General features: G+C 39.9%; 1 protein-coding gene across 2 annotated transcripts in view; it reads right to left on the reverse strand.

The window, feature by feature from the left end:
- The window catches only part of anne (polyamine-transporting ATPase anne boleyn), a 91,562-nt gene that overhangs the window by 39,259 nt on the left and 25,073 nt on the right, over positions 1-27,230 (reverse strand). Inside the window, exons 1-2 of one of the 2 annotated variants that reach the window (XM_073992829.1) lie at positions 25,581-25,724; positions 22,521-25,456 (exon numbers count right to left, since the gene is read on the reverse strand). In XM_073992829.1, the coding sequence (XP_073848930.1) occupies positions 22,521-23,193 (673 nt within the window). In that variant the 5' untranslated portion in view covers positions 23,194-25,456; positions 25,581-25,724. Of the gene's footprint in view, positions 1-22,520; positions 25,457-25,580; positions 25,725-27,230 lie in introns of those variants that run through there. The other variant, XM_073992828.1, reaches the window with a different exon arrangement.

The following is a 27,230-nucleotide window of genomic DNA, read 5'->3' on the forward strand; positions in this document are numbered from 1 at the left end:
AGGGTCTATAGAAGCACCCTTACTTTCAGAAAGGGTCTATAGAAGCAGCCTTACTTCCAGAAAGGGTCTATAGAAGCACCCTTACTTTCAGAAAGGGTCTATAGAAGCACCCTTACTTTCAGAAAGGGTCTCTACAAGCACCCTTACTTTCAGAAAGGGTCTCTACAAGCACCCTTACTTTCAGAAAGGGTCTATAGAAGTACCCTTACTTTCAGAAAGGGTCTATAGAAGCACCCTTTCTTTCAGAAAGAGTCTATAGAAGCACCCTTTCTTTCAGAAAGAGTCTATAGAAGCATCCTTTTTTTTCAGAAAGGGTCTAAAGAAGCACCCTTTCATTCAGAAAGGGTCTAAAGAAGCACCCTTTCATTCAGAAAGGGTCTAAAGAAGCACCATTTCATTCAGAAAGGGTCTAAAGAAGCACCCTTTCATTCAGAAAGGGTCTAAAGAAGCACCCTTTCATTCAGAAAGGGTCTAAAGAAGCACCCTTTCATTCAGAAAGGGTCTAAAGAAGCACCCTTTCATTCAGAAAGGGTCTAAAGAAGCACCCTTTCATTCAGAAAGGGTCTAAAGAAGCACCCTTTCATTCAGAAAGGGTCTAAAGAAGCACCCTTTCATTCAGAAAGGGTCTAAAGAAGCACCCTTTCATTCAGAAAGGGTCTAAAGAAGCACCCTTTCATTCAGAAAGGGTCTAAAGAAGCACCATTTCATTCTGAAAGGGTCTAAAGAAGCACCCTTTCATTTAGAAGCACCCTTTCATTCAGAAAGGGTGTAAAGAAGCACCCTTTCATACAGAAAGGGTCAAAAGAAGCACCATTTCATTCAGAAAGGGTCTAACATTTCATTCAGAAAGGGTCTAAAGAAGAACCCTTTCATTCAGAAAGGGTCTAAAGAAGAACCCTTTCATTCAGAAAGGGTCTAAAGAAGCACCCTTTCATTCAGAAAGGGTCTAAAGAAGCACCCTTTCATTCAGAAAAGGTCTAAAGAAGCACCCTTTCATTCAGAAAGGGTCTAAAGAAGCACCCTTTCATTCAGAAAGGGTCTAAAGAAGCACCCTTTCATTCAGAAAGGGTCTAAAGAAGCACCCTTTCATTCAGAATGGGTCTAAAGAAGCACCCTTTCATTCAGAAAGGGTCTAAAGAAGCACCCTTTCATTCAGAAAGGGTCTAAAGAAGCACCCTTTCATTCAGAAAGGGTCTAAAGAAGCACCCTTTCATTCAGAAAGGGTCTAAAGAAGCACCCTTTCATTCAGAAAGGGTCTAAAGAAGCACCCTTTCATTCAGAAAGGGTCTAAAGAAGCACCATTTCATTCAGAAAGGGTCTAAAGAAACACCATTTCATTCAGAAAGGGTCTAAAGAAGCACCATTTCATTCTGAAAGGGTCTAAAGAAGCACCCTTTCATTTAGAAGCACCCTTTCATTCAGAAAGGGTGTAAAGAAGCACCCTTTCATACAGAAAGGGTCAAAAGAAGCACCCTTTCATTCAGAAAGGGTCTAACATTTCATTCAGAAAGGGTCTAAAGAAGAACCCTTTCATTCAGAAAGGGTCTAAAGAAGCACCCTTTCATTCAGAAAGGGTCTAAAGAAGCACCCTTTCATTCAGAAAGGGTCTAAAGAAGCACCCTTTCATTCAGAAAGGGTCTAAAGAAGCACCCTTTCATTCAGAAAGGGTCTAAAGAAGCACCCTTTCATTCAGAAAGGGTCTAAAGAAGCACCCTTTCATTCAGAAAGGGTCTAAAGAAGCACCTTTTCATTCAGAAAGGGTCTAACATTTCATTCAGAAAGGGTCTAAAGAAGAACCCTTTCATTCAGAAAGGGTCTAAAGAAGAACCCTTTCATTCAGAAAGGGTCTAAAGAAGCACCCTTTCATTCAGAAAGGGTCTAAAGAAGCACCCTTTCATTCAGAAAGGGTCTAAAGAAGCACCCTTTCATTCAGAAAGGGTCTAAAGAAGCACCCTTTCATTCAGAAAGGGTCTAAAGAAGCACCCTTTCATTCAGAAAGGGTCTAAAGAAGCACCCTTTCATTCAGAAAGGGTCTAAAGAAGCACCCTTTCATTCAGAAAAGGTCTAAAGAAGCACCCTTTCATTCAGAAAGGGTCTAAAGAAGCACCCTTTCATTCAGAAAGGGTCTAAAGAAGCACCCTTTCATTCAGAAAGGGTCTAAAGAAGCACCCTTTCATTCAGAAAGGGTCTAAAGAAGCACCCTTTCATTCAGAAAGGGTCTAAAGAAGCACCCTTTCATTCAGAAAGGGTCTAAAGAAGCACCCTTTCATTCAGAAAGGGTCTAAAGAAGCACCCTTTCATTCAGAAAGGGTCTAAAGAAGCACCCTTTCATTCAGAAAGGGTCTAAAGAAGCACCCTTTCATTCAGAAAGGGTCTAAAGAAGCACCCTTTCATTCAGAAAGGGTCTAAAGAAGCACCCTTTCATTCAGAAAGGGTCTAACATTTCATTCAGAAAGGGTCTAAAGAAGCACCCTTTCATTCAGAAAGGGTCTAAAGAAGCACCCTTTCATTCAGAAAGGGTCTAAAGAAGCACCCTTTCATTCAGAAAGGGTCTAAAGAAGCACCCTTTCATTCAGAAAGGGTCTAAAGAAGCACCCTTTCATTCAGAAAGGGTCTAAAGAAGCACCCTTTCATTCAGAAAGGGTCTAAAGAAGCACCCTTTCATTCAGAAAGGGTCTAAAGAAGCACCCTTTCATTCAGAAAGGGTCTAAAGAAGCACCCTTTCATTCAGAAAGGGTCTAAAGAAGCACCCTTTCATTCAGAAAGGGTCTAAAGAAGCACCCTTTCATTCAGAAAGGGTCTAACATTTCATTCAGAAAGGGTCTAAAGAAGCACCCTTTCATTCAGAAAGGGTCTAACATTTCATTCAGAAAGGGTCTAAAGAAGCACCCTTTCATTCAGAAAGGGTCTAAAGAAGCACCCTTTCATTCAGAAAGGGTCTAAAGAAGCACCCTTTCATTCAGAAAGGGTCTAAAGAAGCACCCTTTCATTCAGAAAGGGTCTAAAGAAGCACCCTTTCATTCAGAAAGGGTCTAAAGAAGCACCCTTTCATTCAGAAAGGGTCTAAAGAAGCACCCTTTCATTCAGAAAGGGTCTAAAGAAGCACCCTTTCATTCAGAAAGGGTCTAAAGAAGCACCCTTTCATTCAGAAAGGGTCTAAAGAAGCACCCTTTCATTCAGAAAGGGTCTAAAGAAGCACCCTTTCATTCAGAAAGGGTCTAAAGAAGCACCCTTTCATTCAGAAAGGGTCTAAAGAAGCACCCTTTCATTCAGAAAGGGTCTAAAGAAGCACCCTTTCATTCAGAAAGGGTCTAAAGAAGCACCCTTTCATTCAGAAAGGGTCTAAAGAAGCACCCTTTCATTCAGAAAGGGTCTAAAGAAGCACCCTTTCATTCAGAAAGGGTCTAAAGAAGCACCCTTTCATTCAGAAAGGGTCTAAAGAAGCACCCTTTCATTCAGAAAGGGTCTAAAGAAGCACCCTTTCATTCAGAAAGGGTCTAAAGAAGCACCCTTTCATTCAGAAAGGGTCTAAAGAAGCACCCTTTCATTCAGAAAGGGTCTAAAGAAGCACCCTTTCATTCAGAAAGGGTCTAAAGAAGCACCCTTTCATTCAGAAAGGGTCTAAAGAAGCACCCTTTCATTCAGAAAGGGTCTAAAGAAGCACCCTTTCATTCAGAAAGGGTCTAAAGAAGCACCCTTTCATTCAGAAAGGGTCTAAAGAAGCACCCTTTCATTCAGAAAGGGTCTAAAGAAGCACCCTTTCATTCAGAAAGGGTCTAAAGAAGCACCCTTTCATTCAGAAAGGGTCTAAAGAAGCACCCTTTCATTCAGAAAGGGTCTAAAGAAGCACCCTTTCATTCAGAAAGGGTCTAAAGAAGCACCCTTTCATTCAGAAAGGGTCTAAAGAAGCACCCTTTCATTCAGAAAGGGTCTAAAGAAGCACCCTTTCATTCAGAAAGGGTCTAAAGAAGCACCCTTTCATTCAGAAAGGGTCTAAAGAAGCACCCTTTCATTCAGAAAGGGTCTAAAGAAGCACCCTTTCATTCAGAAAGGGTCTAAAGAAGCACCCTTTCATTCAGAAAGGGTCTAAAGAAGCACCCTTTCATTCAGAAAGGGTCTAAAGAAGCACCCTTTCATTCAGAAAGGGTCTAAAGAAGCACCCTTTCATTCAGAAAGGGTCTAAAGAAGCACCCTTTCATTCAGAAAGGGTCTAAAGAAGCACCCTTTCATTCAGAAAGGGTCTAAAGAAGCACCCTTTCATTCAGAAAGGGTCTAAAGAAGCACCCTTTCATTCAGAAAGGGTCTAAAGAAGCACCCTTTCATTCAGAAAGGGTCTAACATTTCATTCAGAAAGGGTCTAAAGAAGAACCCTTTCATTCAGAAAGGGTCTAAAGAAGCACCCTTTCATTCAGAAAGGGTCTAAAGATGCACCCTTTCATTCAGAAAGGGTCTAAAGAAGCACCCTTTCATTCAGAAAGGGTCTAAAGAAGCACCCTTTCATTCAGAAAGGGTCTAAAGAAGCACCCTTTCATTCAGAAAGGGTCTAAAGAAGCACCCTTTCATTCAGAAAGGGTCTAAAGAAGCACCCTTTCATTCAGAAAGGGTCTAAAGAAGCACCCTTTCATTCAGAAAGGGTCTAAAGAAGCACCCTTTCATTCAGAAAGGGTCTAAAGAAGCACCCTTTCATTCAGAAAGGGTCTAAAGAAGCACCCTTTCATTCAGAAAGGGTCTAAAGAAGCACCCTTTCATTCAGAAAGGGTCTAAAGAAGCACCCTTTCATTCAGAAAGGGTCTAAAGAAGCACCCTTTCATTCAGAAAGGGTCTAAAGAAGCACCCTTTCATTCAGAAAGGGTCTAAAGAAGCACCCTTTCATTCAGAAAGGGTCTAAAGAAGCACCCTTTCATTCAGAAAGGGTCTAAAGAAGCACCCTTTCATTCAGAAAGGGTCTAAAGAAGCACCCTTTCATTCAGAAAGGGTCTAAAGAAGCACCCTTTCATTCAGAAAGGGTCTAAAGAAGCACCCTTTCATTCAGAAAGGGTCTAAAGAAGCACCCTTTCATTCAGAAAGGGTCTAAAGAAGCACCCTTTCATTCAGAAAGGGTCTAAAGAAGCACCCTTTCATTCAGAAAGGGTCTAAAGAAGCACCCTTTCATTCAGAAAGGGTCTAAAGAAGCACCCTTTCATTCAGAAAGGGTCTAAAGAAGCACCCTTTCATTCAGAAAGGGTCTAAAGAAGCACCCTTTCATTCAGAAAGAGTCTAAAGAAGCACCCTTTCATTCAGAAAGGGTCTAAAGAAGCACCCTTTCATTCAGAAAGGGTCTAAAGAAGCACCCTTTCATTCAGAAAGGGTCTAAAGAAGCACCCTTTCATTCAGAAAGGGTCTAAAGAAGCACCCTTTCATTCAGAAAGGGTCTAAAGAAGCACCCTTTCATTCAGAAAGGGTCTAAAGAAGCACCCTTTCATTCAGAAAGGGTCTAAAGAAGCACCCTTTCATTCAGAAAGGGTCTAAAGAAGCACCCTTTCATTCAGAAAGGGTCTAACATTTCATTCAGAAAGGGTCTAAAGAAGCACCCTTTCATTCAGAAAGGGTCTAAAGAAGCACCCTTTCATTCAGAAAGGGTCTAACATTTCATTCAGAAAGGGTCTAAAGAAGAACCCTTTCATTCAGAAAGGGTCTAAAGAAGAACCCTTTCATTCAGAAAGGGTCTAAAGAAGAACCCTTTCATTCAGAAAGGGTCTAAAGAAGAACCCTTTCATTCAGAAAGGGTCTAAAGAAGAACCCTTTCATTCAGAAAGGGTCTAAAGAAGCACCCTTTCATTCAGAAAGGGTCTAAAGAAGCACCCTTTCATTCAGAAAGGGTCTAAAGAAGCACCCTTTCATTCAGAAAGGGTCTAAAGAAGCACCCTTTCATTCAGAAAGGGTCTAAAGAAGCACCCTTTCATTCAGAAAGGGTCTAAAGAAGCACCCTTTCATTCAGAAAGGGTCTAAAGAAGCACCCTTTCATTCAGAAAGGGTCTAAAGAAGCACCCTTTCATTCAGAAAGGGTCTAAAGAAGCACCCTTTCATTCAGAAAGGGTCTAAAGAAGCACCCTTTCATTCAGAAAGGGTCTAAAGAAGCACCCTTTCATTCAGAAAGGGTCTAAAGAAGCACCCTTTCATTCAGAAAGGGTCTAAAGAAGCACCCTTTCATTCAGAAAGGGTCTAAAGAAGCACCCTTTCATTCAGAAAGGGTCTAAAGAAGCACCCTTTCATTCAGAAAGGGTCTAAAGAAGCACCCTTTCATTCAGAAAGGGTCTAAAGAAGCACCCTTTCATTCAGAAAGGGTCTAAAGAAGCACCCTTTCATTCAGAAAGGGTCTAAAGAAGCACCCTTTCATTCAGAAAGGGTCTAAAGAAGCACCCTTTCATTCAGAAAGGGTCTAAAGAAGCACCCTTTCATTCAGAAAGGGTCTAAAGAAGCACCCTTTCATTCAGAAAGGGTCTAAAGAAGCACCCTTTCATTCAGAAAGGGTCTAAAGAAGCACCCTTTCATTCAGAAAGGGTCTAAAGAAGCACCCTTTCATTCAGAAAGGGTCTAAAGAAGCACCCTTTCATTCAGAAAGGGTCTAAAGAAGCACCCTTTCATTCAGAAAGGGTCTAAAGAAGCACCCTTTCATTCAGAAAGGGTCTAAAGAAGCACCCTTTCATTCAGAAAGGGTCTAAAGAAGCACCCTTTCATTCAGAAAGGGTCTAAAGAAGCACCCTTTCATTCAGAAAGGGTCTAAAGAAGCACCCTTTCATTCAGAAAGGGTCTAAAGAAGCACCCTTTCATTCAGAAAGGGTCTAAAGAAGCACCCTTTCATTCAGAAAGGGTCTAAAGAAGCACCCTTTCATTCAGAAAGGGTCTAAAGAAGCACCCTTTCATTCAGAAAGGGTCTAAAGAAGCACCCTTTCATTCAGAAAGGGTCTAAAGAAGCACCCTTTCATTCAGAAAGGGTCTAAAGAAGCACCCTTTCATTCAGAAAGGGTCTAAAGAAGCACCCTTTCATTCAGAAAGGGTCTAAAGAAGCACCCTTTCATTCAGAAAGGGTCTAAAGAAGCACCCTTTCATTCAGAAAGGGTCTAAAGAAGCACCCTTTCATTCAGAAAGGGTCTAAAGAAGCACCCTTTCATTCAGAAAGGGTCTAAAGAAGCACCCTTTCATTCAGAAAGGGTCTAAAGAAGCACCCTTTCATTCAGAAAGGGTCTAAAGAAGCACCCTTTCATTCAGAAAGGGTCTAAAGAAGCACCCTTTCATTCAGAAAGGGTCTAAAGAAGCACCCTTTCATTCAGAAAGGGTCTAAAGAAGCACCCTTTCATTCAGAAAGGGTCTAAAGAAGCACCCTTTCATTCAGAAAGGGTCTAAAGAAGCACCCTTTCATTCAGAAAGGGTCTAAAGAAGCACCCTTTCATTCAGAAAGGGTCTAAAGAAGCACCCTTTCATTCAGAAAGGGTCTAAAGAAGCACCCTTTCATTCAGAAAGGGTCTAAAGAAGCACCCTTTCATTCAGAAAGGGTCTAAAGAAGCACCCTTTCATTCAGAAAGGGTCTAAAGAAGCACCCTTTCATTCAGAAAGGGTCTAAAGAAGCACCCTTTCATTCAGAAAGGGTCTAAAGAAGCACCCTTTCATTCAGAAAGGGTCTAAAGAAGCACCCTTTCATTCAGAAAGGGTCTAAAGAAGCACCCTTTCATTCAGAAAGGGTCTAAAGAAGCACCCTTTCATTCAGAAAGGGTCTAAAGAAGCACCCTTTCATTCAGAAAGGGTCTAAAGAAGCACCCTTTCATTCAGAAAGGGTCTAAAGAAGCACCCTTTCATTCAGAAAGGGTCTAAAGAAGCACCCTTTCATTCAGAAAGGGTCTAAAGAAGCACCCTTTCATTCAGAAAGGGTCTAAAGAAGCACCCTTTCATTCAGAAAGGGTCTAAAGAAGCACCCTTTCATTCAGAAAGGGTCTAAAGAAGCACCCTTTCATTCAGAAAGGGTCTAAAGAAGCACCCTTTCATTCAGAAAGGGTCTAAAGAAGCACCCTTTCATTCAGAAAGGGTCTAAAGAAGCACCCTTTCATTCAGAAAGGGTCTAAAGAAGCACCCTTTCATTCAGAAAGGGTCTAAAGAAGCACCCTTTCATTCAGAAAGGGTCTAAAGAAGCACCCTTTCATTCAGAAAGGGTCTAAAGAAGCACCCTTTCATTCAGAAAGGGCCTAAAGAAGCACCATTTCATTCAGAAAGGGCCTAAAGAAGCACCCTTACTTTCAAATAGGGTCTATAGAAGCACCCTTACTTTCAGAAAGGGTCTAAAGAAGCACCCTTTCTTTCAGAAAGGGTCTATAGAAGCTCCCTTTCTTTCAGAAAGAGTCTATAGAAGCACCTTTTCTTTCTGAAAGAGTCTATAGAAGCACCCTTTCAGAAAGAGTCTATAGAAGCACCCTTTCTTTCAGAAAGAGTCTATAGAACAGGGTCACTCATCTGTATACTGCGGGCCCCCACTGAGTTGTTTTGCTTTTGCCATTCTCCCTCATTCACAGTGTACGTGAGCAAAACGCGACTGATAAACATCGTGTGGTTGTTGTTTTTTCACCTATACCTAACCACTTGCTTTAGTTTGATGGTATTCTGTTGGGCGACGCTGCTATAGAAGCACCCTTTATTTCAGAAAGAGTATATAGACGCACCCTTTCTTTCAGAAAGAGTCTATAGAAGCACCCTTTCTTTCAGAAAGAGTCTATAGAAACACCCTTTCTTTCAGAAAGAGTCTATAGAAGCACCCTTTCATTCAGAAAGGGTCTAAAGAAGCACCCTTTCATTCAGAAAGGGTCTAAAGAAGCACCCTTTCATTCAGAAAGGGTCTAAAGAAGCACCCTTTCATTCAGAAAGGGTCTAAAGAAGCACCCTTTCATTCAGAAAGGGTCTAAAGAAGCACCCTTTCATTCAGAAAGGGTCTAAAGAAGCACCCTTTCATTCAGAAAGGGTCTAAAGAAGCACCCTTTCATTCAGAAAGGGTCTAAAGAAGCACCCTTTCATTCAGAAAGGGTCTAAAGAAGCACCCTTTCATTCAGAAAGGGTCTAAAGAAGCACCCTTTCATTCAGAAAGGGCCTAAAGAAGCACCCTCACTTTCAAATAGGGTCTATAGAAGCACCCTTACTTTCAGAAAGGGTCTAAAGAAGCACCCTTTCTTTCAGAAAGGGTCTATAGAAGCTCCCTTTCTTTCAGAAAGAGTCTATAGAAGCACCTTTTCTTTCAGAAAGAGTCTATAGAAGCACCCTTTCTTTCAGAAAGAGTCTATAGAACAGGGTCACCCATCTGTATACTGCGGGCGCCCACTGAGTTGTTTTGCTTTTGCCATTCTCCCTCATTCACAGTGTACGTGAGCAAAACGCGACTGATAAACATCGTGTGGTTCTTGTTTTTATACCCTCAGCCTTTAGGCTATGAAGGGTATATGAAGAAAAGACAAAATTTTTTAGTTTTCCATAAAAAAAAATTAAAATTTTTTTTAAGCTACATGAAAGATTTTTGGTACATAGATTGGGAAAAAAATGCCATTCTTAAATCTGTTCGTGATACTGATTTTGGTTGTTGCGCGCAAAAGTTATGGCGGTTTCAATTCTGATAAAAAGAAAAAAATCTTTAAAAGACTCTAATCATTATATTGAGAAACTCTCTTAATTAGGGGCTCCCTACATACTATATGTTTACTGAGGTCCCATAACTTTAGTGATAAAGTTGTGCATTTTCGCGGAAATTAGGAAAGAATTCCAAACAATTGGTAGTTTGCAACTTGTTTTAATAAAATTCAACCTGCTTATGCCACTGAAAAATATATAAAAAATATGTACGTAATCTATACATCGCGAAGATTCAAATGAAACCAAAACTATGTAAATCCGTTTAGTGGTTTTCATATTATAGCGAAAACAAAAAAATATATTGAGGAAATTTATAAAATTTTTGTAAGAGAAAATATTTATTAAAATTTATTTTGTGAGTTAGTTGAACAAAATGTAAGAAAAATAGGTCGGAGTTTTTCTTCTATTTTAGTTAAATTTCACGCAATAAATCACATTTTTTATTCTAATCACTTTTCGAAAACACGCTAACATATAGCAGAAGATATGGATATCTTTCAAATAAATGTTTGGTTTCTTTAAATGGGGTATAATCTTGAAATAAAATTGTATCGGGTAATGCTCATTTTGAAATGCGTGTAAATCGCGAAATCCTCAAAATCACTTGATGCGCATGCGGTTTACCAATACACCGAATTCTTCTCTTTTAATTTGTACACATTTGCCAGGATTTACTTTGGCCGCTAAGATGTAGCATCGTCTGCAGTTTAGTGTGCAACAAACTGTATAACGCTAATATTTTGCACAAAGTGCATACACTTTTTATGCGCATCCGATTTCACTATCAACCGTGAATAAATACATCGATCTAAACATATTTCAATAAAATCCATCAAGAACCGTGGATGTAGCATCACACAGTATTTTTTGGATAAATCGGATACAGCTCCCACGCCACTAATTTTTTCAAACCGCTGTTTTCGCACAAACGCGAGTGATGATTCACTTTCTTCATTGAAATGGAAACGATCCACATAAAACGCGAATTAGTCAGCGATATTTTGAAAAACACTTTTCGCAAATTTTTCAATTTTTGCAGTAGCCATTTCCGCCGTTCTAGTAGATGGATTTTTATGATCTGTGATTCATATAATCCGGATTGTCGAAAAACTAAAATATCGCGGGGTACCAGCACACTCAAAACTATATTGTAAATACTGTACCCAAAAAATAGGTTTTTTAGAAAAAATATCACACTAAATTTTGGCCTTTGGCAGTAGATTACTCTGCTGCTGTGTGGGCTACATACTCAATATACATATCAGATTATGCGAAATCGCGAGTTCTTTAATCCTATAATTGGTTTTTCGAAATATCCGAATGCGCGTCCCAGTTACATAAAAAATACAAAAACCACCTGAAATCCGGCTTCAAAATGTCAGCATCCATAAAAGGTGGATGCAGTGGAAATTTTGGAAAGTGATACATTAGAAGTGTAATCTTCATATTGTATTCTCCTACTTTTACTTTGGACAGATGTCCGTCATTTGAATGGTTTAATCAGAAATCGAATAGCAATGTAAAAAACCTGTTTAGCTTCAACGTGTTTTTACCTATGTTTTTTCCTTTACGCGGTCGTAACTACCACGTAAATTAAATTTTTTTGCTAAATTTTTGAGCTTTGTACAAAAACATCTAAAATAATCCAGCAATAGTCATAGTTACTGGTAAACTACAATAGTTCGCGTATTATAATAGTGCAAACCTTGGCTTCATGGAAACTAAAAAATTTTGACTTTTCCTCATATACACTTTCATACGGGCAAAATGTGCCTCATCGAAATAATGGTTTTAGACCCCAAGTATGTTTGGACGAAATGTGTTTCAGACAATTTGGAGTCGATTGAGCAATGTCCGTCCGTCTGTCTGTCTGGCTGGCTGGAGCGCACGATAACTCTCGAAGGGATGAACCGATTCGGTTCAAATTTTGGCTTTCGTAATATTTTGTCCAAACTTAGTTTAAGTTCGAAGATGAGCTATATCGGTCCACTCCTTCCGGTACCTCCCCCACAAAAGTTCGAACATGTTCGGAAAATTTGTACGCACGATAACTCTTGAAGGGTGTAACCGATTTGGTCCATACTTTGCCCATCGTGGAGCGTGTACCAGACATAGATCAGGTTTTAATATGGACTCAATCGGTCCACTCCGTCGGGTACCTCCCACACAAAATTTTGGAAAAGTTCAGTTTAGGAACATCTCTCGAATCGCTTTGATTTTTTGCTTTAGCAACTTGTATTCACTGCCCTCCATACGACGGTATAAGTTTCATCAGGGGCAAGTCCATACTTCCTGAGAAAATAGCCTGAAAGTTGCAAAAAAAGCCCCTATGACACCGTGTGAGGACGTTGGAGGGCAAAATAACTCTCGAACAGGTCTGCCGATTCGGTCCAAAGTTTGGCCTTAGTAATATTTTGTCCAAACATAGTTTAAGTTCGAAGATAAGCCATATCGGTCCACTCCTTCAGGTACCTCCCCCACAAAAGTTCAAAAATGTTCGGAAAAATTGTGCGTACGATAACTCTTGAAGAGAGTGGCCGAATTGGTCCATACTTTACACATCCTAATATATCTATCAGATATAGATCAGGTTCTAATATGGACTATATTTGTCCACTCCATCCGGTACCTCCCACTCAAAATTTCGGATACATGTTCACTTTAAGACCTGCTTTCGAATCACTTTGATTTTTGTAGAAACAACTTGCATTGCTGCCTCAATTGCGATGGTAAAAGTTGTTTCAGGGGCAAGTTCATACTTAAAACCCCTTTGGTACAATAGGTAGTAGCTGGAGATCCATTCTTTTTAGTATCTCCTCCGCAAAACTTTTGATATTAAATCCTAATCAACATTTTTGTCAGTTCAAACGCCCAACATTTTTAAAACTCCCTAAATACATGCGTTTTTTGGAAAAAAATTGTTTCAATATACACAGGCTGAGGGTATATCTCTGTCGGCAAAGCCGACTGATACTTTTTTACTTGTTTCACCTATACCTAACCACTTGCTTTAGTTTGATGGTATTCTGTTGGGCGACGCTGCTATAGAAGCACCCTTTCTTTCAGAAAGAGTATATAGACGCACCCTTTCTTTCAGAAAGAGTCTGTAGAAGCACCCTTTCTTTCAGAAAGAGTCTGTAGAAGCACCCTTACGTTTTGTGTTAGAGAAATGAAAGCTTAAATGTCGTTTAGGGCAGCCTCTCCGCCTGGGTTGCAATTTTTACCAGAGGTAGCCTTTGGTAATCGTTTCAGCCTTTAGGCTAACAAGGGTTTATACACGTTCATACAACCAAAACGTGCCTCTTCAAACAAGGGATTTTAGACCTCAAGTATGTTTGGCCGAAACCCGTTTCAGACAATTTGGAGTCGATTTAGCAACATGCGCAACATAGAAGGGAGTAACTGATTTGGCCCATACTTTGCACATCGTAATATTTCTTCCAGATGTAGATCAGGTTCGAATATGAGCTATATCGGTCCACTCTTTGGAGTTCTCGCACACAAACTTTCGGGAAAGAGCAGTTGAAAATCTGTTCTCGTATCGATTAGATTTTTTTTGCAAAAGCTTGATCTCGCTTCCCATACTTCCCGAAAAAATATCTTGAAGGCTGTAAAAAAATCCTACGACAGTTATAAACCTATTATTGGTTCGATTAGACTTTTTGGCAAAAGGTTGGTCTCGCCGCCCCATACTTCCTGAGAAAATTTACTGAATGCTGTAAAAAAATCCTATGGCCAGAATATCAAGGTCGCTGCGGTGCAAGAAACCAAGCTCAACAACAACTGTAGCTTACAACGTTGCGATGGTTACGCGCTAAGGAAAGATCGCACCAGAAATGGAGGTGGGGGATTAGCTTTCCTATTGCACCAGTCTTTCCAATACAGACCTATCTCGCTTGAGCCTATCTCTAATGACCCGTACATGGAATGTATGGGGGTAGCACACCGTAGCAGTCAGGTGTGGAACTGCCGAGATAGAGTTGCTGAACGTATACATCCCGCCGAGAAATAGCTGTATCTCAGATTACGTGCCTAACATTAGCCCGCTTTTGGAAGGTCATGATCGTCTGGTCCTGGAGGACTTTATTGCGCATCATGAGATGTGGCAATCGACCCTCGGAAACGACCAGAGAGGTACAGCGCTGGCTGAGCAGATTGACAGCTCTACGTTTTGCACGGTCAATGAGGACGCCCCTACCAGAATTAGAGGAGAGTGTCACAGCTCGCCAGAGCTTTCACCAATCACCGCTTCAGAGAACTGTCCAATCCTTCTGATGTTCGGGTAGCGGAAAGGACGTTTCGAGACATCATCACTGCTGCAGCCGCTCGCCATATCCCTGCTGGTCGAATACCCGAAGTAAGACCAAACTTCCCAGCAGAGGCGACGGGATTAGCAAATGAGCGTGATGAGCTTCGTCGAAACAACCCCAGAGTCAGGGAGCTGACACTGGAAGTTAACAGGCTGGTCGGCGAGCATAATCGGAACAAGTGGTTAAATCATCTGAAGAGTTGCAACATTGGAGCCGGTATAGGTGATTCCGTAAGCAGCGCAGCACGACAACTGCGCTGCACGCCATTACCACACATATTTGTCATGGACTCAACCAGAGACGGCCGTGCGATAGAACAGTGATGGTGGCGCTTGACTTATCAAAAGCCTTTTATACAGTCAGGCACTCCACGCTGTTTGAGGACATTGAGCAAACAACCCTCCGGCCAAGCTTGAAACGTTGGATAGTCAATTATATGTGTGGACGCCAGTAGTACGTGGAATTCAGGAACAAGAAGTCCAAGCCCCGTAGAGCAGGGGTGCTCAGAATAGTTGGTGTATTAGTAGTGGTAAGACACTCTCCCCATTGCTTAGCAATGGTACATCAGAAATAAAGAGAGAATGCGTGTGGCTTGTTTTACGCTACCGTAAGGAAGCGAGCACCAATGCCATAGAGTAAAACAGGGAGTTCCCCAAGGTGGGGTGATATCTCCGGAACTGTTTAACCTCTATCTCCCTTGTATTCAGCCCCCTCCAGACGGCATCGATATTATAACGTATGCGGATGATTGCACGATCCTGGGCACCTATCCTGATGACATCTGTGAGAGACTGAACAAATATTTAACCGATCTTACCACCTTTTTCCATTCGAGGAATATGCAGATTTCCGCCACAAAATCTACAGCCACTCTGTTCACCACATGGACAGCGCAGTTTGGACGTGAGTTGAATGTCGTGGTCAACGGTAGCAGAATTCCGACCACAAACTGCCCTAAAATTTTAGGGGTCACATTCGACACTACATTCACGTCGTGCGCACACGCCACAACTATCTGCGACAAGCTGAAAAGTAGGAACAAGGTCCTCAAGTCCCTAGCCGGCAGCACTTGGGATGCAGATAAAGGAACTTTGGTGACCACATATAACGCGATAGGTCGGTCTGTGATAAGCTATGCGGCGCCAATATGGTCCTCGAACATACACTGGTGTGCGAAATAATAGAGCCACTGAAGTTACAACGCATTAAACGTTTCTAAATCACTTCTGAAAAGTGTTTTATGGCGCAAATTGCATTTTTATAGTGGAACATTATCCCATAAATAAAATTCAGTTAACATTTGTCCAATTTGGGGGTTGACTTTGTATTAGGCTAGCCAGAGCCTGTAAAGAGCTGTGCGAAATAATAGAGCCACTTTAGGTAAACAAGACAATTTCTTAAGGAAATTTAAACTTGACCGTCAAAATCAAATCATCAAATGTTAGTTTTCCTTCCTAACATTATTTTCCCGCATGAACCTGCACCAAAAATTAAAATTGAATCAAAGATAATGCCCCATAAAGACATCCAATATATTGCAAATATCAATAATATTTGTGATTGTGAAGAAAATGTGCTAAACTTCTATCAAAAATAGGAAAATATCAAAAACCGTTCCTCCGAAATGCAAAAGGCGTGAGGAAGGTGCCTCACCTCCTCCGATCCAGCCGTTCTCAACTGAAGCCATTACCAACGAACGACATTTGATTTCTATTAATATAGATTATTTATTTTTAAAGTTAACAAGTTGCAAAAATTGTACTCTCGTATTATTTATTTTTTTTTTTTAATTTCTATCATTTGTAGCCCCAGCCCCCCTATTCAGTAACTTTTTAACAACTCTACTCATTAGGGGTTATCATGAATGAAATTTCCGCGTGAGTTTTGTTTTTCCGCCGTTGAAACTTAAGGGGGAAAGTGAAAAAATCAAGGTGAATTGCCGTTCATGATAACCATTGTTTATTTTACAACAATTTTATTTATTTGTTTTGTAGTTGTTACAAAAACAAAAGAAATGTTAACAACTTTTCAATCGATAAATGTTACAGAATAGACCTACTGTAGGTTGGGAATTTTTTGATTAAATAAAGAAATAAAAATAAATTATTAAAGTTATGAATCTGTCCATAGTACATTTAGGCCCTCCACTTTTATTAAAACGCTGATTACCTTTATTTGCCCATTTCTCAGCCTATGTTCAATAAAAAGTAACAAAAAACATATACAACAACACTATTTTATTATAATAAGAAAAATGTCCATGGTAGCGTCGCTCTTTTTATCCTCCCAACTGTACATTTTCCTAATTAAAATTCTATTAACAGGTTTGAGAACCACTGGCGGCTGCATTAATAGTACTTGCATTGTATGACAGTTTCTATGTGTGTGGAATGCCTAAAACTATGCTTTGGTTTTTCGTAATCACAAACAAAACAACACAGCAAACAAAACAATGCGTTTCCTTTTTATGACGTTTTGTTTGTAACGTGTTAAAAATATTAATAAAAACTACCAATTTAATTAATTAGCGCCATAAAAATAAACAAGTGGGTTTTTTTTGTTATTGTTGTTACAAAAAATTAGTACGATTTTGTTGACTATTCAATTAACAGGAACAACAAAACACTTTAAGGTCCAACGACAAGAGAGAAATAAAAGATGATAATCAAAAACCATTTTCAATTGAATAATTTTTTATTAAACTCAAAATAATAATAAAAAACGTCAATCTATTGCAATCAATTAATGTTTAAAATCAATTTATGTTAAATGAAAAAATAAACACATGATTTCCAATATATGTAAATCTAGCAACAACATAAGTGGGTAACAAGTTATGCGGAATGAATATGATTAATAATATTCAAGCAAACATGTGCAACCAACCAACCAACCAATCATTTACATTATATTAATATCGTGTAAAGTAATCGAGGGATCGCTCGGTCGGTAAACGCTCAAGAAATATTTCTCCATCTACATACATACATATGTATCTATCGCATACAACAATACTGTCACGGCAATCACATCAATTTATATTTGTTTAATTTATAAACAAAATGACAGTAACAACAACAACCAATGCACTACAATACAAATAACTGACCTTAGAATGCAATTACATGTGTAAATTTGTGTAATATATCTGTTTGTTTGTATGTCCGTATGTTCATAAAATATTTAACAGCCATTTACAGTCATGGAATTGTGAAGGTTTTTCTTTTTGTCTTTACATTCGAATGATTTTATTGTGCATTATGTGTACGGGTGCCGGGGGGTTATGTCTTTCACTGAAATGCCTTCACATTACAAACATTATTATTTTAATGTATTGTTTGTGTATTGATTTCTACTAATGATTCTCCAATTGGATACGTATTATTTACAGAAAAATAATGTCCTCTGACGGCTAATCCACGATAAATTCTTAAGGAGCGGTATAATAACTATATCATCATAAATTGTATGATATTAAAGATGATTGTTTGCTGTAGAAAACAGTTATTTTAGTTCAAAAAGAGAGAAAGTTCCATGGTGTACTAAGTAAGTTAATTTATTACACAATGGTTTTTACTTATGTTAGGTCTAAGTAATTCAGGGTCATAAAATGTGACAATTCATCTGTCGATTTTTTGGTAGCACAAATCAATACCAAAATCAACCAAAAACAAGTAAAAAAGAGTCAGTCGGCTTTGCCGACAGATATATACCCTCAGCCAATGTGAAGTGAAACTTTCACCTACGGTCAGATTGAATGTATTTAAGGTATCTTCAGAATTTTGTGGCCCTTTTTCGACATTTGAACTTGCCGACAAAAATGTGGATTAGTAATTAACTGCACTAAGACACAAATGTTGAGCCTTTGTGGGGGAGGTACCTTTAGGGAAGACCGACATGGGCCATTTTAGAAGTTAAGCTAAATTTTGACAAAATATTAGGAGATCCAAAGTTTGGACCAAATTGGTTGCCCCATTCAAGTGATATCGTCCTAGCATTTTAGTGACATTTTTTAAATATTGGGAAGAAGTACCGGAAGTTGTGGACCGGTGGTATTGCCCCATAAAACTATGTTTGGATATAATATGACGAAGACCAAATGTTGGACCAAATCGGTTGAACAGTTCGGGAGTTATTGTGCTCTCCGAAAGCCACATGGTGACATAGGGATTTTTTGCAACTTTCGGGCTGTTTTCCTAAGAAATATGGACTTGCCCCTGAAAAAACTTTTACCGCCGTAATGGAGGTAGCGAATGCAAATCGCTTCAACAAAAATCAAAGTGATTCGAGAGCAGGTCTTAAAGTGAACTTATCCGAAATTGTGTGTGAGAGGTACCAGAAGGAGTAGACAAATATAGTCCATATTCGAACCTGATCTATATCTGGTAGATATATTAAGATGTGCAAAGTATGGATTACATCGGTCACTCCCTTTAAGAGTTATCGTGCGCACAATTTTTCCGAAAATTTTTGGACTTTTGTGGGGGAGGTACCTGAAAGAGTGGATCGATATGGCTTATCTTCAAATTTAAACTATGTTTGGACAAAATATTACGAAGGCCATATTTTGGACCGAATCGGCAGATACGTTCAAGAGTTATCTTGCGCTCCAACCACTACACACGGTGTCATAGGGTTTTTTTGCACCTTTCAGGCTATTTGCTCAGGAAGTGTGGACTTGCCTCTGATGAAACTTGTACTGTCGTATAGAGGGCAGTGAATAAAAGTTGCTGCAACAAAAATCAAAGCAATTCGAAAGCAGGTCCTAAACTGAACTTTCCCGAAATTTTGTGTGGGAGGTTCCCGAAGGAGTGGACGGATTGAGTCCGTATTGGAACCAAATCTAAGACTAGTAGAAATTTCACAATGTGCAAAGTATGGACCAAATCGGTTACTCCCTTCAAGAGTTATAGCGCGCACAAATTTTCCGAACATTTCCGAACTTTTGTGGGGGAGGCACCGGAAGGAGTGGACCGATATAACCCATCTCCGAACTTAAACTAAGTTTGGACAAAGTATTACGAAAGCCAAATTTTGGACCGAATCGGTTGATTCGCCTTTTTGCAATTTAATTGCAATGGACTCCCAGATAATATCATAGTTGCGCCGGTCAGGAAACCAGGCTCAACATCCACTGCAGCTTACAGTGTTGTGATGATTACAACTCACTGAGGAAGGATCGCACCATATTGCACTAGTCTATTGAATACAAACCTATCTCGCTTGAGACTGTCTCTAATGACCCGTACATGGAATGTATGGGGGTAGCAGTCAGTTGTGGCACTGCCGAGGTAGAGTTGCTAAACGTATACTTCCCGCCGATAAATAGCTGTACTCCAGGTTGTGGATCGAACATTAACCAACTTTCCGAAGGTCATAACCGGCCGCTGTTAGGGGACTCATGATCATGAGATTTATAGCTTTACGTTTTGCAAGGTCAATGAGGACGCACCTACCATCGTGTCACTTGGTCTAACAAATGATGTCAGCTGGCAAACCCTCATTTCTCTTGGATCCGAAAATCACCCCATAATTGTCTCCATCAGCAAACGTGCCGATTTCATCACCTCTGAACGCCGCATATTCGTCAATCATAAGAGAGCTTCAATCACCCAATCCTTCTGATGTTCGGGTAGCGGAAAGGACGTTCCGAAACATCATCACTGCTGCAGTCGCTCGCCATATACCTGCTGGTCGAATACCTTAAGTAAGACCAAACTTCCCAGCAGAGACGACGGGATTAGTAAATGAGCGTGATGAGCTTCGTCGTGACCAGCTTCCATGTGACCCCAGCGTCAGGGAGCCGACACTGGAAGTTAACAGGCTGGTCGGCGAGCATAAGCGGAACAAGTGGTTAAATCATCTGAAGAGTTGCAACATTGGTGCCGGTTTATGTGAATTGTGGGCAACGGTTAAGTCACTCTCGAACCCCAGAAGGAGGGAAGATAGGACCTTAGTCACGTTTGGCGACGTTACGTTGACTGACCCGAAGAGGTGTGCAAGTTATTTCAATCGACAGTTTGTCGAGCACCCCGAGAGTGACAGGGCGAAGTGAAGATTATTACGTCGCATCAGATCTCTTCCTGCCAAGGAGGAACCACCACAGTTTACAATGGATGATGTTGCCAATGCCATCAGGAACGCTAAATCATCCAAAGCGTTGGGCCCTGATGGAATCTCCATGGAACTGCTGAAGCAGCTGGATGAGCCGGGAGTGGAGTATCTCACTAAAGTTCTCAACTTGTCGCTATCCACCCTCATTGTTCCCGAAGTCTGGAAAATGGGCAGTGTGGTCCCACTACGGAAGCCCGGCAAGGATGGCAGGAAAAATGAATCGTACAGGCCGATTTCGCTTTTGTCGCCCGTAGCAAAGACCCTTGAGGCCTTAGTCCTCCCCAGTATCAGAAATAGCTATCGAGTTGCCGATCTTCAGCATGGACTCCGTAAGCAGCACAGCACGACAACTGCTCTGCACGCCATTACCGCACATATTTGTCAAGAATTCAACCAGAGACGGCCGTGCGATAGAACAGTGATGGTGGCGCTTGACTTATCAAAAGCCTTTGATACAGTCAGGCACTCCACGCTGTTTGAGGACATTGAGCAGACAACCCTCCGGCCAAGCTTGAAACGTTGGATAGTCAATTATATGTGTGGACGCCAGTCGTAGGTGGAATTCAGGAACAAGAAGTCCAAACCCCGTAGAGTGAAACAGGGAGTTCCCCAAGGTGAGGTGATATCTCCAGAACTGTTTAACCTCTGCCTCTCCTGTATTCCGCTCACTCCAGACGGCATCGAGAATTGAATGTCGTGGTCGACGGTAGCCACCGTGGTGCAATGGTTAGCACGTCCGCCTTGCACTCAGAAGATCGGCGGTTCGAATCCCAGGCCAAGCAACATCAAATTTACAACGGTGGCAAAATTCCCCCTCAGTAATGCTGGCGACATTTCCTGAGTATTTCAGCCATGAAAAACTTCTCTACAAGTGGTGTCATAAGACACGCCGTTCGGACTCGGCAATAAACAGTAGGTCCCATATCATTGAGCCAATATGAATCGGCGTGCACTCGTTGATATGAGAGAAGTCTCCCTTGTCCCTTCGGGGATGTTGTGGGAACATATGTATGTATGTATGGTCGACGGTAGCAGAATTCCGATCACTAACTGCCCCCAAATTTTAATTTTAGGGGTCACATTCGACACTACTTTCACGTCGTGCACGCATGCCACAGCTATCTGCGACAAACTGAAAAGTAGGAACAAGTTCCTCAAGTCCCTAGCCGGCAGCACTTGGGGTGCAGATAAAGAAACCTTGTTGACCACATATAACGCGATAGGTCCGTCTGTGGTAATCTATGTGGCGCCAGTCTGGTCTCCAAAATTATGTGATACGAATTGGAAAAATATTCAAACTTGCCAGAATGCCGCCCTGAGAATAGCAACAGGGTGCCTCCTCAAATCTTCAGTGGACCATCTACATGAGGAGGCAAAGATTCTTCCAGTAAAGCAACACAATGAGATGCTTTCATTGTGGGTAGGCCCGACACATTCAGGCAGATCAGGAAGGATATCCATGCTCTAGAGGGAGAGGTCCAACGATACAGGAGAGAACCACTAGATCAACAAGCATATGAAGCCAGTTTAAATCAGTGCCGACCAAGAAGAGCGAAGCCATAAATGTGAATGTATTCAAAACATTGGCAATTTATGACCATGTGTTAGTAAGATTGTATGCACGCAAGCTACAAAAACAAATCAAAACATTTGCTCTCTCTTGCACGCTCTTTCTGTGCGTTCGAATCGTATGTGTGTGAATTGCCGAAAATCTTCGTAACCAGCGACAAATGGCTGTTCGACACTGGTTTAAATAGTAGTCACAAGGATGCAGTTGCCAAGGCCTTAAGCAATTATAGTGTGAATAAAGTCCTCGAAATACATCCTCCATCTATTGTAGCTGAGGAGCGTCAGCTGCCACGACAAACCAGAGTAGTTTTGGCTCAACTACGCTCGGGATATTGCAGTCGCCTAAATTCTTATTGGGCGCAAATCGATCGCGGCGTGCAAGTCATCTACCCAGCATGTGGCACCTTTTCAATTACCCAGCCAAACCTACTCATCTAACTCCAGTGGATCTGTGTTACATCCCATCGAAGCATCCACTTTCCTGGAACTGGAGATAGACCCAGAGCCCGATTGAACAGAAGAACGAACATACAAACATAATAACAAACACTGTTACAACAACAACACGATAGGTCATTCTGTGATATGATATTCGGCGCCAGTATTCATTCAAACCTGCAACAGGATGCCTCCTCAATGTATGCAACACAATGACATGCTTTCGTTGCAGTATTTGCTCGGGTGTTACCGTGAGAGTTATCCCAAACACCATATGGTAGTTAGGACACACAAAATTTTATATCAAAATATTGCCATGTCAGATAATACTCATATTTGAATAATATTTGAATATTGCAATTCCGCTTCACACCATTAGGGAACCATTCACCGTGACTCATCCCAAATAGTTAAAATATTATAAATAATATTTTTGTAATGACTTACCATTCAACAGCAACTGCGAATCCTGTTTATTTGGATCTGGTTCCTCATCAATGCTAAATTGATTGGTTAGTTGAATGCGAGGTGAGGCATTATCCACACTGCTGGAAGAATGATGATGATGGTGGGGGGGATGGCCATGATGATTTAGGCGATGGCGTGAACTGCTGGCACTTTTTGATAATGGCGAATTGTCACCAACACCACTGCCATTACCACCACCACCCGCACTATATGTAGAACGTGGTGTTAGATGGAGTTCCTGCTGCTCCTCCAAGCCCGTTGGGCCATTTACATTATTCTCACCAAAGTGATTTTGCATTTCAAATGATTTATTTAAATCATCATTATTGGCTGGCGTTAATGATGGAGATGTGTTGCCATTTTGCAAAGGTGTTGTTGATTTATTATTGAATATATCCAAAGTAAGGCGAGGTGTTGGTGTATTCCACCATTGTAATTTTGCAATGTTGGCTTTGTTTGTGTAATGTTGAAAGGTGGGAGTATCTTTCTTTGGAACATTTTCTTCTTCAATGGCGAAGCCATTTTCCATCATGTTTTGTTCTCCGCAAAGTGTGGAATCATGGCCATTGATTAGAGGTACTTGCGATGCTGCTGTGCTGTTGAGTTCCACACCACCAGCAGCAGTTTCTTTAAGAGCTGTGTATTTTTGCATTTTGTTGTTGTTTTTAATAAATGTGCGTTTTTTAAATCAAATTTGTTTTAGTTTTCTTTTGTTTTGTTGTTAGCGCGAGTTTTTGGGAAAATGTTTTTGTTTTCGTTTTCCTATACTTTGTTTTTTTTTTTAAATTTTCTTTTATACAAAAAAGTCTTTGAAATTTTGTTTTTTGTTCGTTATGTTTTTTTAAGTTTTTCTTTTTAAGTCCTTCTTTTTTAGCTTTGGCTATGTTATTCGCTTGTAATAGTTTATTTGTTGTTCTTTGTTTTTCTTTTCATAGAGCAGTAGATAATGTCAGCTTCGCAGTTTCTTGGCTCCTGCAGCAACCCTTACATTATTTGTATTACCAGCAGCAATGCGGCCAACACGGCTTGAATCTTCTTCCAAACTGAGATTACAACAACATTCATTACACTCTACTTCTAGACAATACTGCTGATATGATGAATGTAATAACATGTCTTTTGGTTGACTGAATTCCATTTTGAAAGTGTTGTCGTCTAATAGAAATTTAAATCAACCAGAATTGAGATGAGACGATTCCAACCAACACGATCACCACCACAGCAACAATTGATGTTCTGCTGCAAATAATTATTGAGCGGAGTGTTGTGATCTTGACAAGCAGCCAGTTTGTAAGCTATTCCTTGTGTGGATGCCTTCAATTGGGGGGTTGTTGGTATTGGGGGTTTTCAATTTCACACAAGTGGTGAAGGAATTTCCGCGTTCTCTTGGTTTTTTTGTGGAAAAACAATACTCTTCAAGGCATGTGATGAGCGTGTTTAGCTGGCCTGCACTTTAACGATTGCGTGAACGAGTTTTTAAACGTCTACGTTTCAATTGATGATGATGTTGTTGTTGCTGCTGTTGGGAGTTTTTTTGCAAAAAATAATTGACCGTTGTCGCCAAACACTGCTGTGGTAATAACTTGGGCAACCAGCAATCTTTATCCTTGGTTATCAATCATCCATAATACAGGGGCGAATGTTTATCTATCGTGTGGCATTTGCTTATATCCGGATCCTCGGGTCCTCCCCCGCCGCTGCGTTTCTCAAAATAGAATTGTTCCACGTATTCTTTTTGCAACAACACCAAGGACAAATTTGATACTACAATGCCATGCACAATGTTTGGAATTTTAGGAACTGATTTACCACCAAAGAATGTGGTCCTTCGGCTTGATTTGTTAAATAGGGGATTTCGAGTTGTTGCTGCTGCTGCGGTTGTTAATTCTACCACTGTTGGTGCTGCTGCTGTTGCTCTTGCTGCTGCTCGTACACCGCCTTTAAGAGTACGATGTCTTCGTTGTCTACTTCTCAGTTTTAATTGTTTCTTTGAACTTTGAACTGAATGCATTACGATTTTAAACGAAAATTTACAAAACTTTGTTTAATAAGCGTTATTAAAAGCGCTTAAGTACTTGGTTACAATAAAAAGGGGATTGACTTTTTAAGGTTGTTTTTAGGTAAGAGTTTTTAGATGAAATCGTTTTTTTTCACAATTTTGTTCTCTTTTCTCGAGGTTTTCTTTTCACTTTTTTTCTCTATAAATTGTTTATGGTTTTTCTTTTGGTTTCTTAGAACACTTTTTTGTTTCACTTTTTTGTAAGATTTTATCTTTTGAGATTTTTATGATCTTTTTTTTTTTTGAGAGTGTGTTTGTTTGTGTTCTTCTTTTTACATCAAATTAATAATAAATTTACAATTTTTGTTAATAACAAACGACATTTGTTGCTGTTGTATAAATTGTTGAATTATAACTAATATTGTGGAGTTTAATAAATTTAATAATAAATTATTAATAATAAACTGCTTCTTATTACGTTTACTAATTGTATGCATTGATAAAGATTTGAATTTTTGTTTCTCATGCACACTCTGAATAATCTTCATATTCATTTCGCACAATTTTCTTTTGCTTGATTAAATGGGGGTGGGGGTGAACAGTTTGTTTTTCTTTAAATTTCAATTTCGATTTGTTGAAAATTTCATTGGTGGTTCTTTGTAACTTTTCTTATTTGATTTCGGAAATTTCACTTATTTTTTCACTGCATATTTTGAGGATGATTTGATTTCTTTTTCTTTGTTATCCTTTTTTTCTTTGTTCCATATAACCAGGCCAGAGACCGTCCAACACGTTCGTTTGCCGGTATATATTAAACTGAATACTGCAAAAAGTTTTTAGATTTCTATTCTCTCTCTTGGTGGACTCAATGAATGAGTAGTAGTGCTGCTGATGATGATGCCACGCTGCAACGTATCTGTTAAAAGTAGACAAAAAAAGAGCAAACATTAATAAATAGCATACAAAAATATCTGTGTGTTTTAAACAAAAAAATCAATAAATGCCATATTCCTTGAACCAAAGAAATGTGGTTGCTTCACTTCTTGTGTCTTCTTCTGCCATTCATACACAAATACACATAGTATGAAAATTTCCACTGTTGCTTTGTCAATGATTGTTGGTTGCCCTGTTCCTAGTTACGCATTTGCCATGAGTATGCGCACTGGTGGCCACCATCGTTCATTGTCGTTTCGTCACATGATGCAAAAATCATCAACATCAACAATTGAAAACAATAACAACAACAACAATAAAAACTATAGAAAGCCAACAAAGCTCTCAATGCCAATTACACAGTAGTGTGTTGTAGGAAATTGCCACGTTTTTATTTGTTTCTTTAAACGAAATTCCAAAGTTCATGCCACCAATAAGACAAAATAGGGAGAGAGAGAAAAAATCTCACCACGTACAAGAAGAGCCTACTACACGAGTGACGATGACATTTACGTTGCATGTTGTGTGAATGTATGTATGTTAATCCTGTCAACCGTTATAATTTATTTTCTCCCCTTGACAAGTTTTATTTGTGTAAATATTAAGGGTCATATGAGAGATGTGACATTTAAATTAACATTTGATGACCAAAAATCTGTAAACGAAGGGAAAGAAAATAGAAATTGAAGAGATTTCTTTTTTTCTTAAGAAAATGTTGACAACAAATGAATGAAAATGTCACATCATGTCCATCCATCACTATTAGAGAACAAAGAAATAATAAGCAAATAATAGTGGGTGCAATGGCAAATTTAAAGCATACTTTTAGGCTGAAAACAAAGAAACTTCTAAATGAAAGATTTCTTTTGTGATCCAACAAAAAACCCTAACCTATAAATAAAGTAATAACTAGAGATAGGATGTGCGACGACCAGAACACCAACCACTTCACTCGGTAACCCCCATTAGGTGTGAAGAACTTACTTTAAAATAGAAAAGACGACAGTTGAGCAGGTTCATAAATTAGTAAGCAAGTAAAAATGTGGCAGTGGATTTTGTTGAGAGCCAAAGTACCCTTAACCTATAACTGAAAAAACAAGTAAAAAAGTATCAGTCGGCTTTGCCGACAGAGATATACCCTCAGCCTGTGTATATTGAAACAATTTTTTCCCAAAATACGTATGTATTTAGGGGGGTTTAAAATGTTTGGGCGTTTGAACAGACAGAAATGTTGATTAGGATTAAAGATCAAAAGTTTTGCGGAGGAGATAAATGGAATGGATCGACATTGACCGTTATTGAAGTGGATCTCCAGCCGCAACATATGGTGCCACAGGGGGTTTTTACACCCTTCGGGCTGTTGGCTCAAGAAGTATGGACTTGCCCCTGAAAAAAACTTTTACCATCGTAATTGAGGCAGCGAATGCAAGTTGCTTCAACAAAAATCAAAGTGATTCAATATCAGGTCTTCAAGTGAACTTATCCGAAATTTTGTGTGAGAGGTACCCGAAGGAATGGACAAATATAGTCCATATTCAAACCTGATTTATATCTGGTAGATATATTAGGATGTGTAATGTATGGACCAATTCGGCCACTCCCTTCAAGAGTTACCGTACGAACAATTTTTCCGAATATTTTTGAACTTTTGTGGGGGAGGTACCGGAAGGAGTGGACCGATATGGCTTATCTTCGAACTTAAACTATGTTTGGACAAAATATTACTAAGGGCAAAATTTGGACCGAATCGGCAGATC

This window comes from Musca autumnalis, unplaced genomic scaffold, assembly GCF_047663935.1.
Source record: "Musca autumnalis isolate F117 unplaced genomic scaffold, ASM4766393v1 scaffold_5, whole genome shotgun sequence".
Classification (NCBI taxonomy): domain Eukaryota; kingdom Metazoa; phylum Arthropoda; class Insecta; order Diptera; family Muscidae; genus Musca; species Musca autumnalis.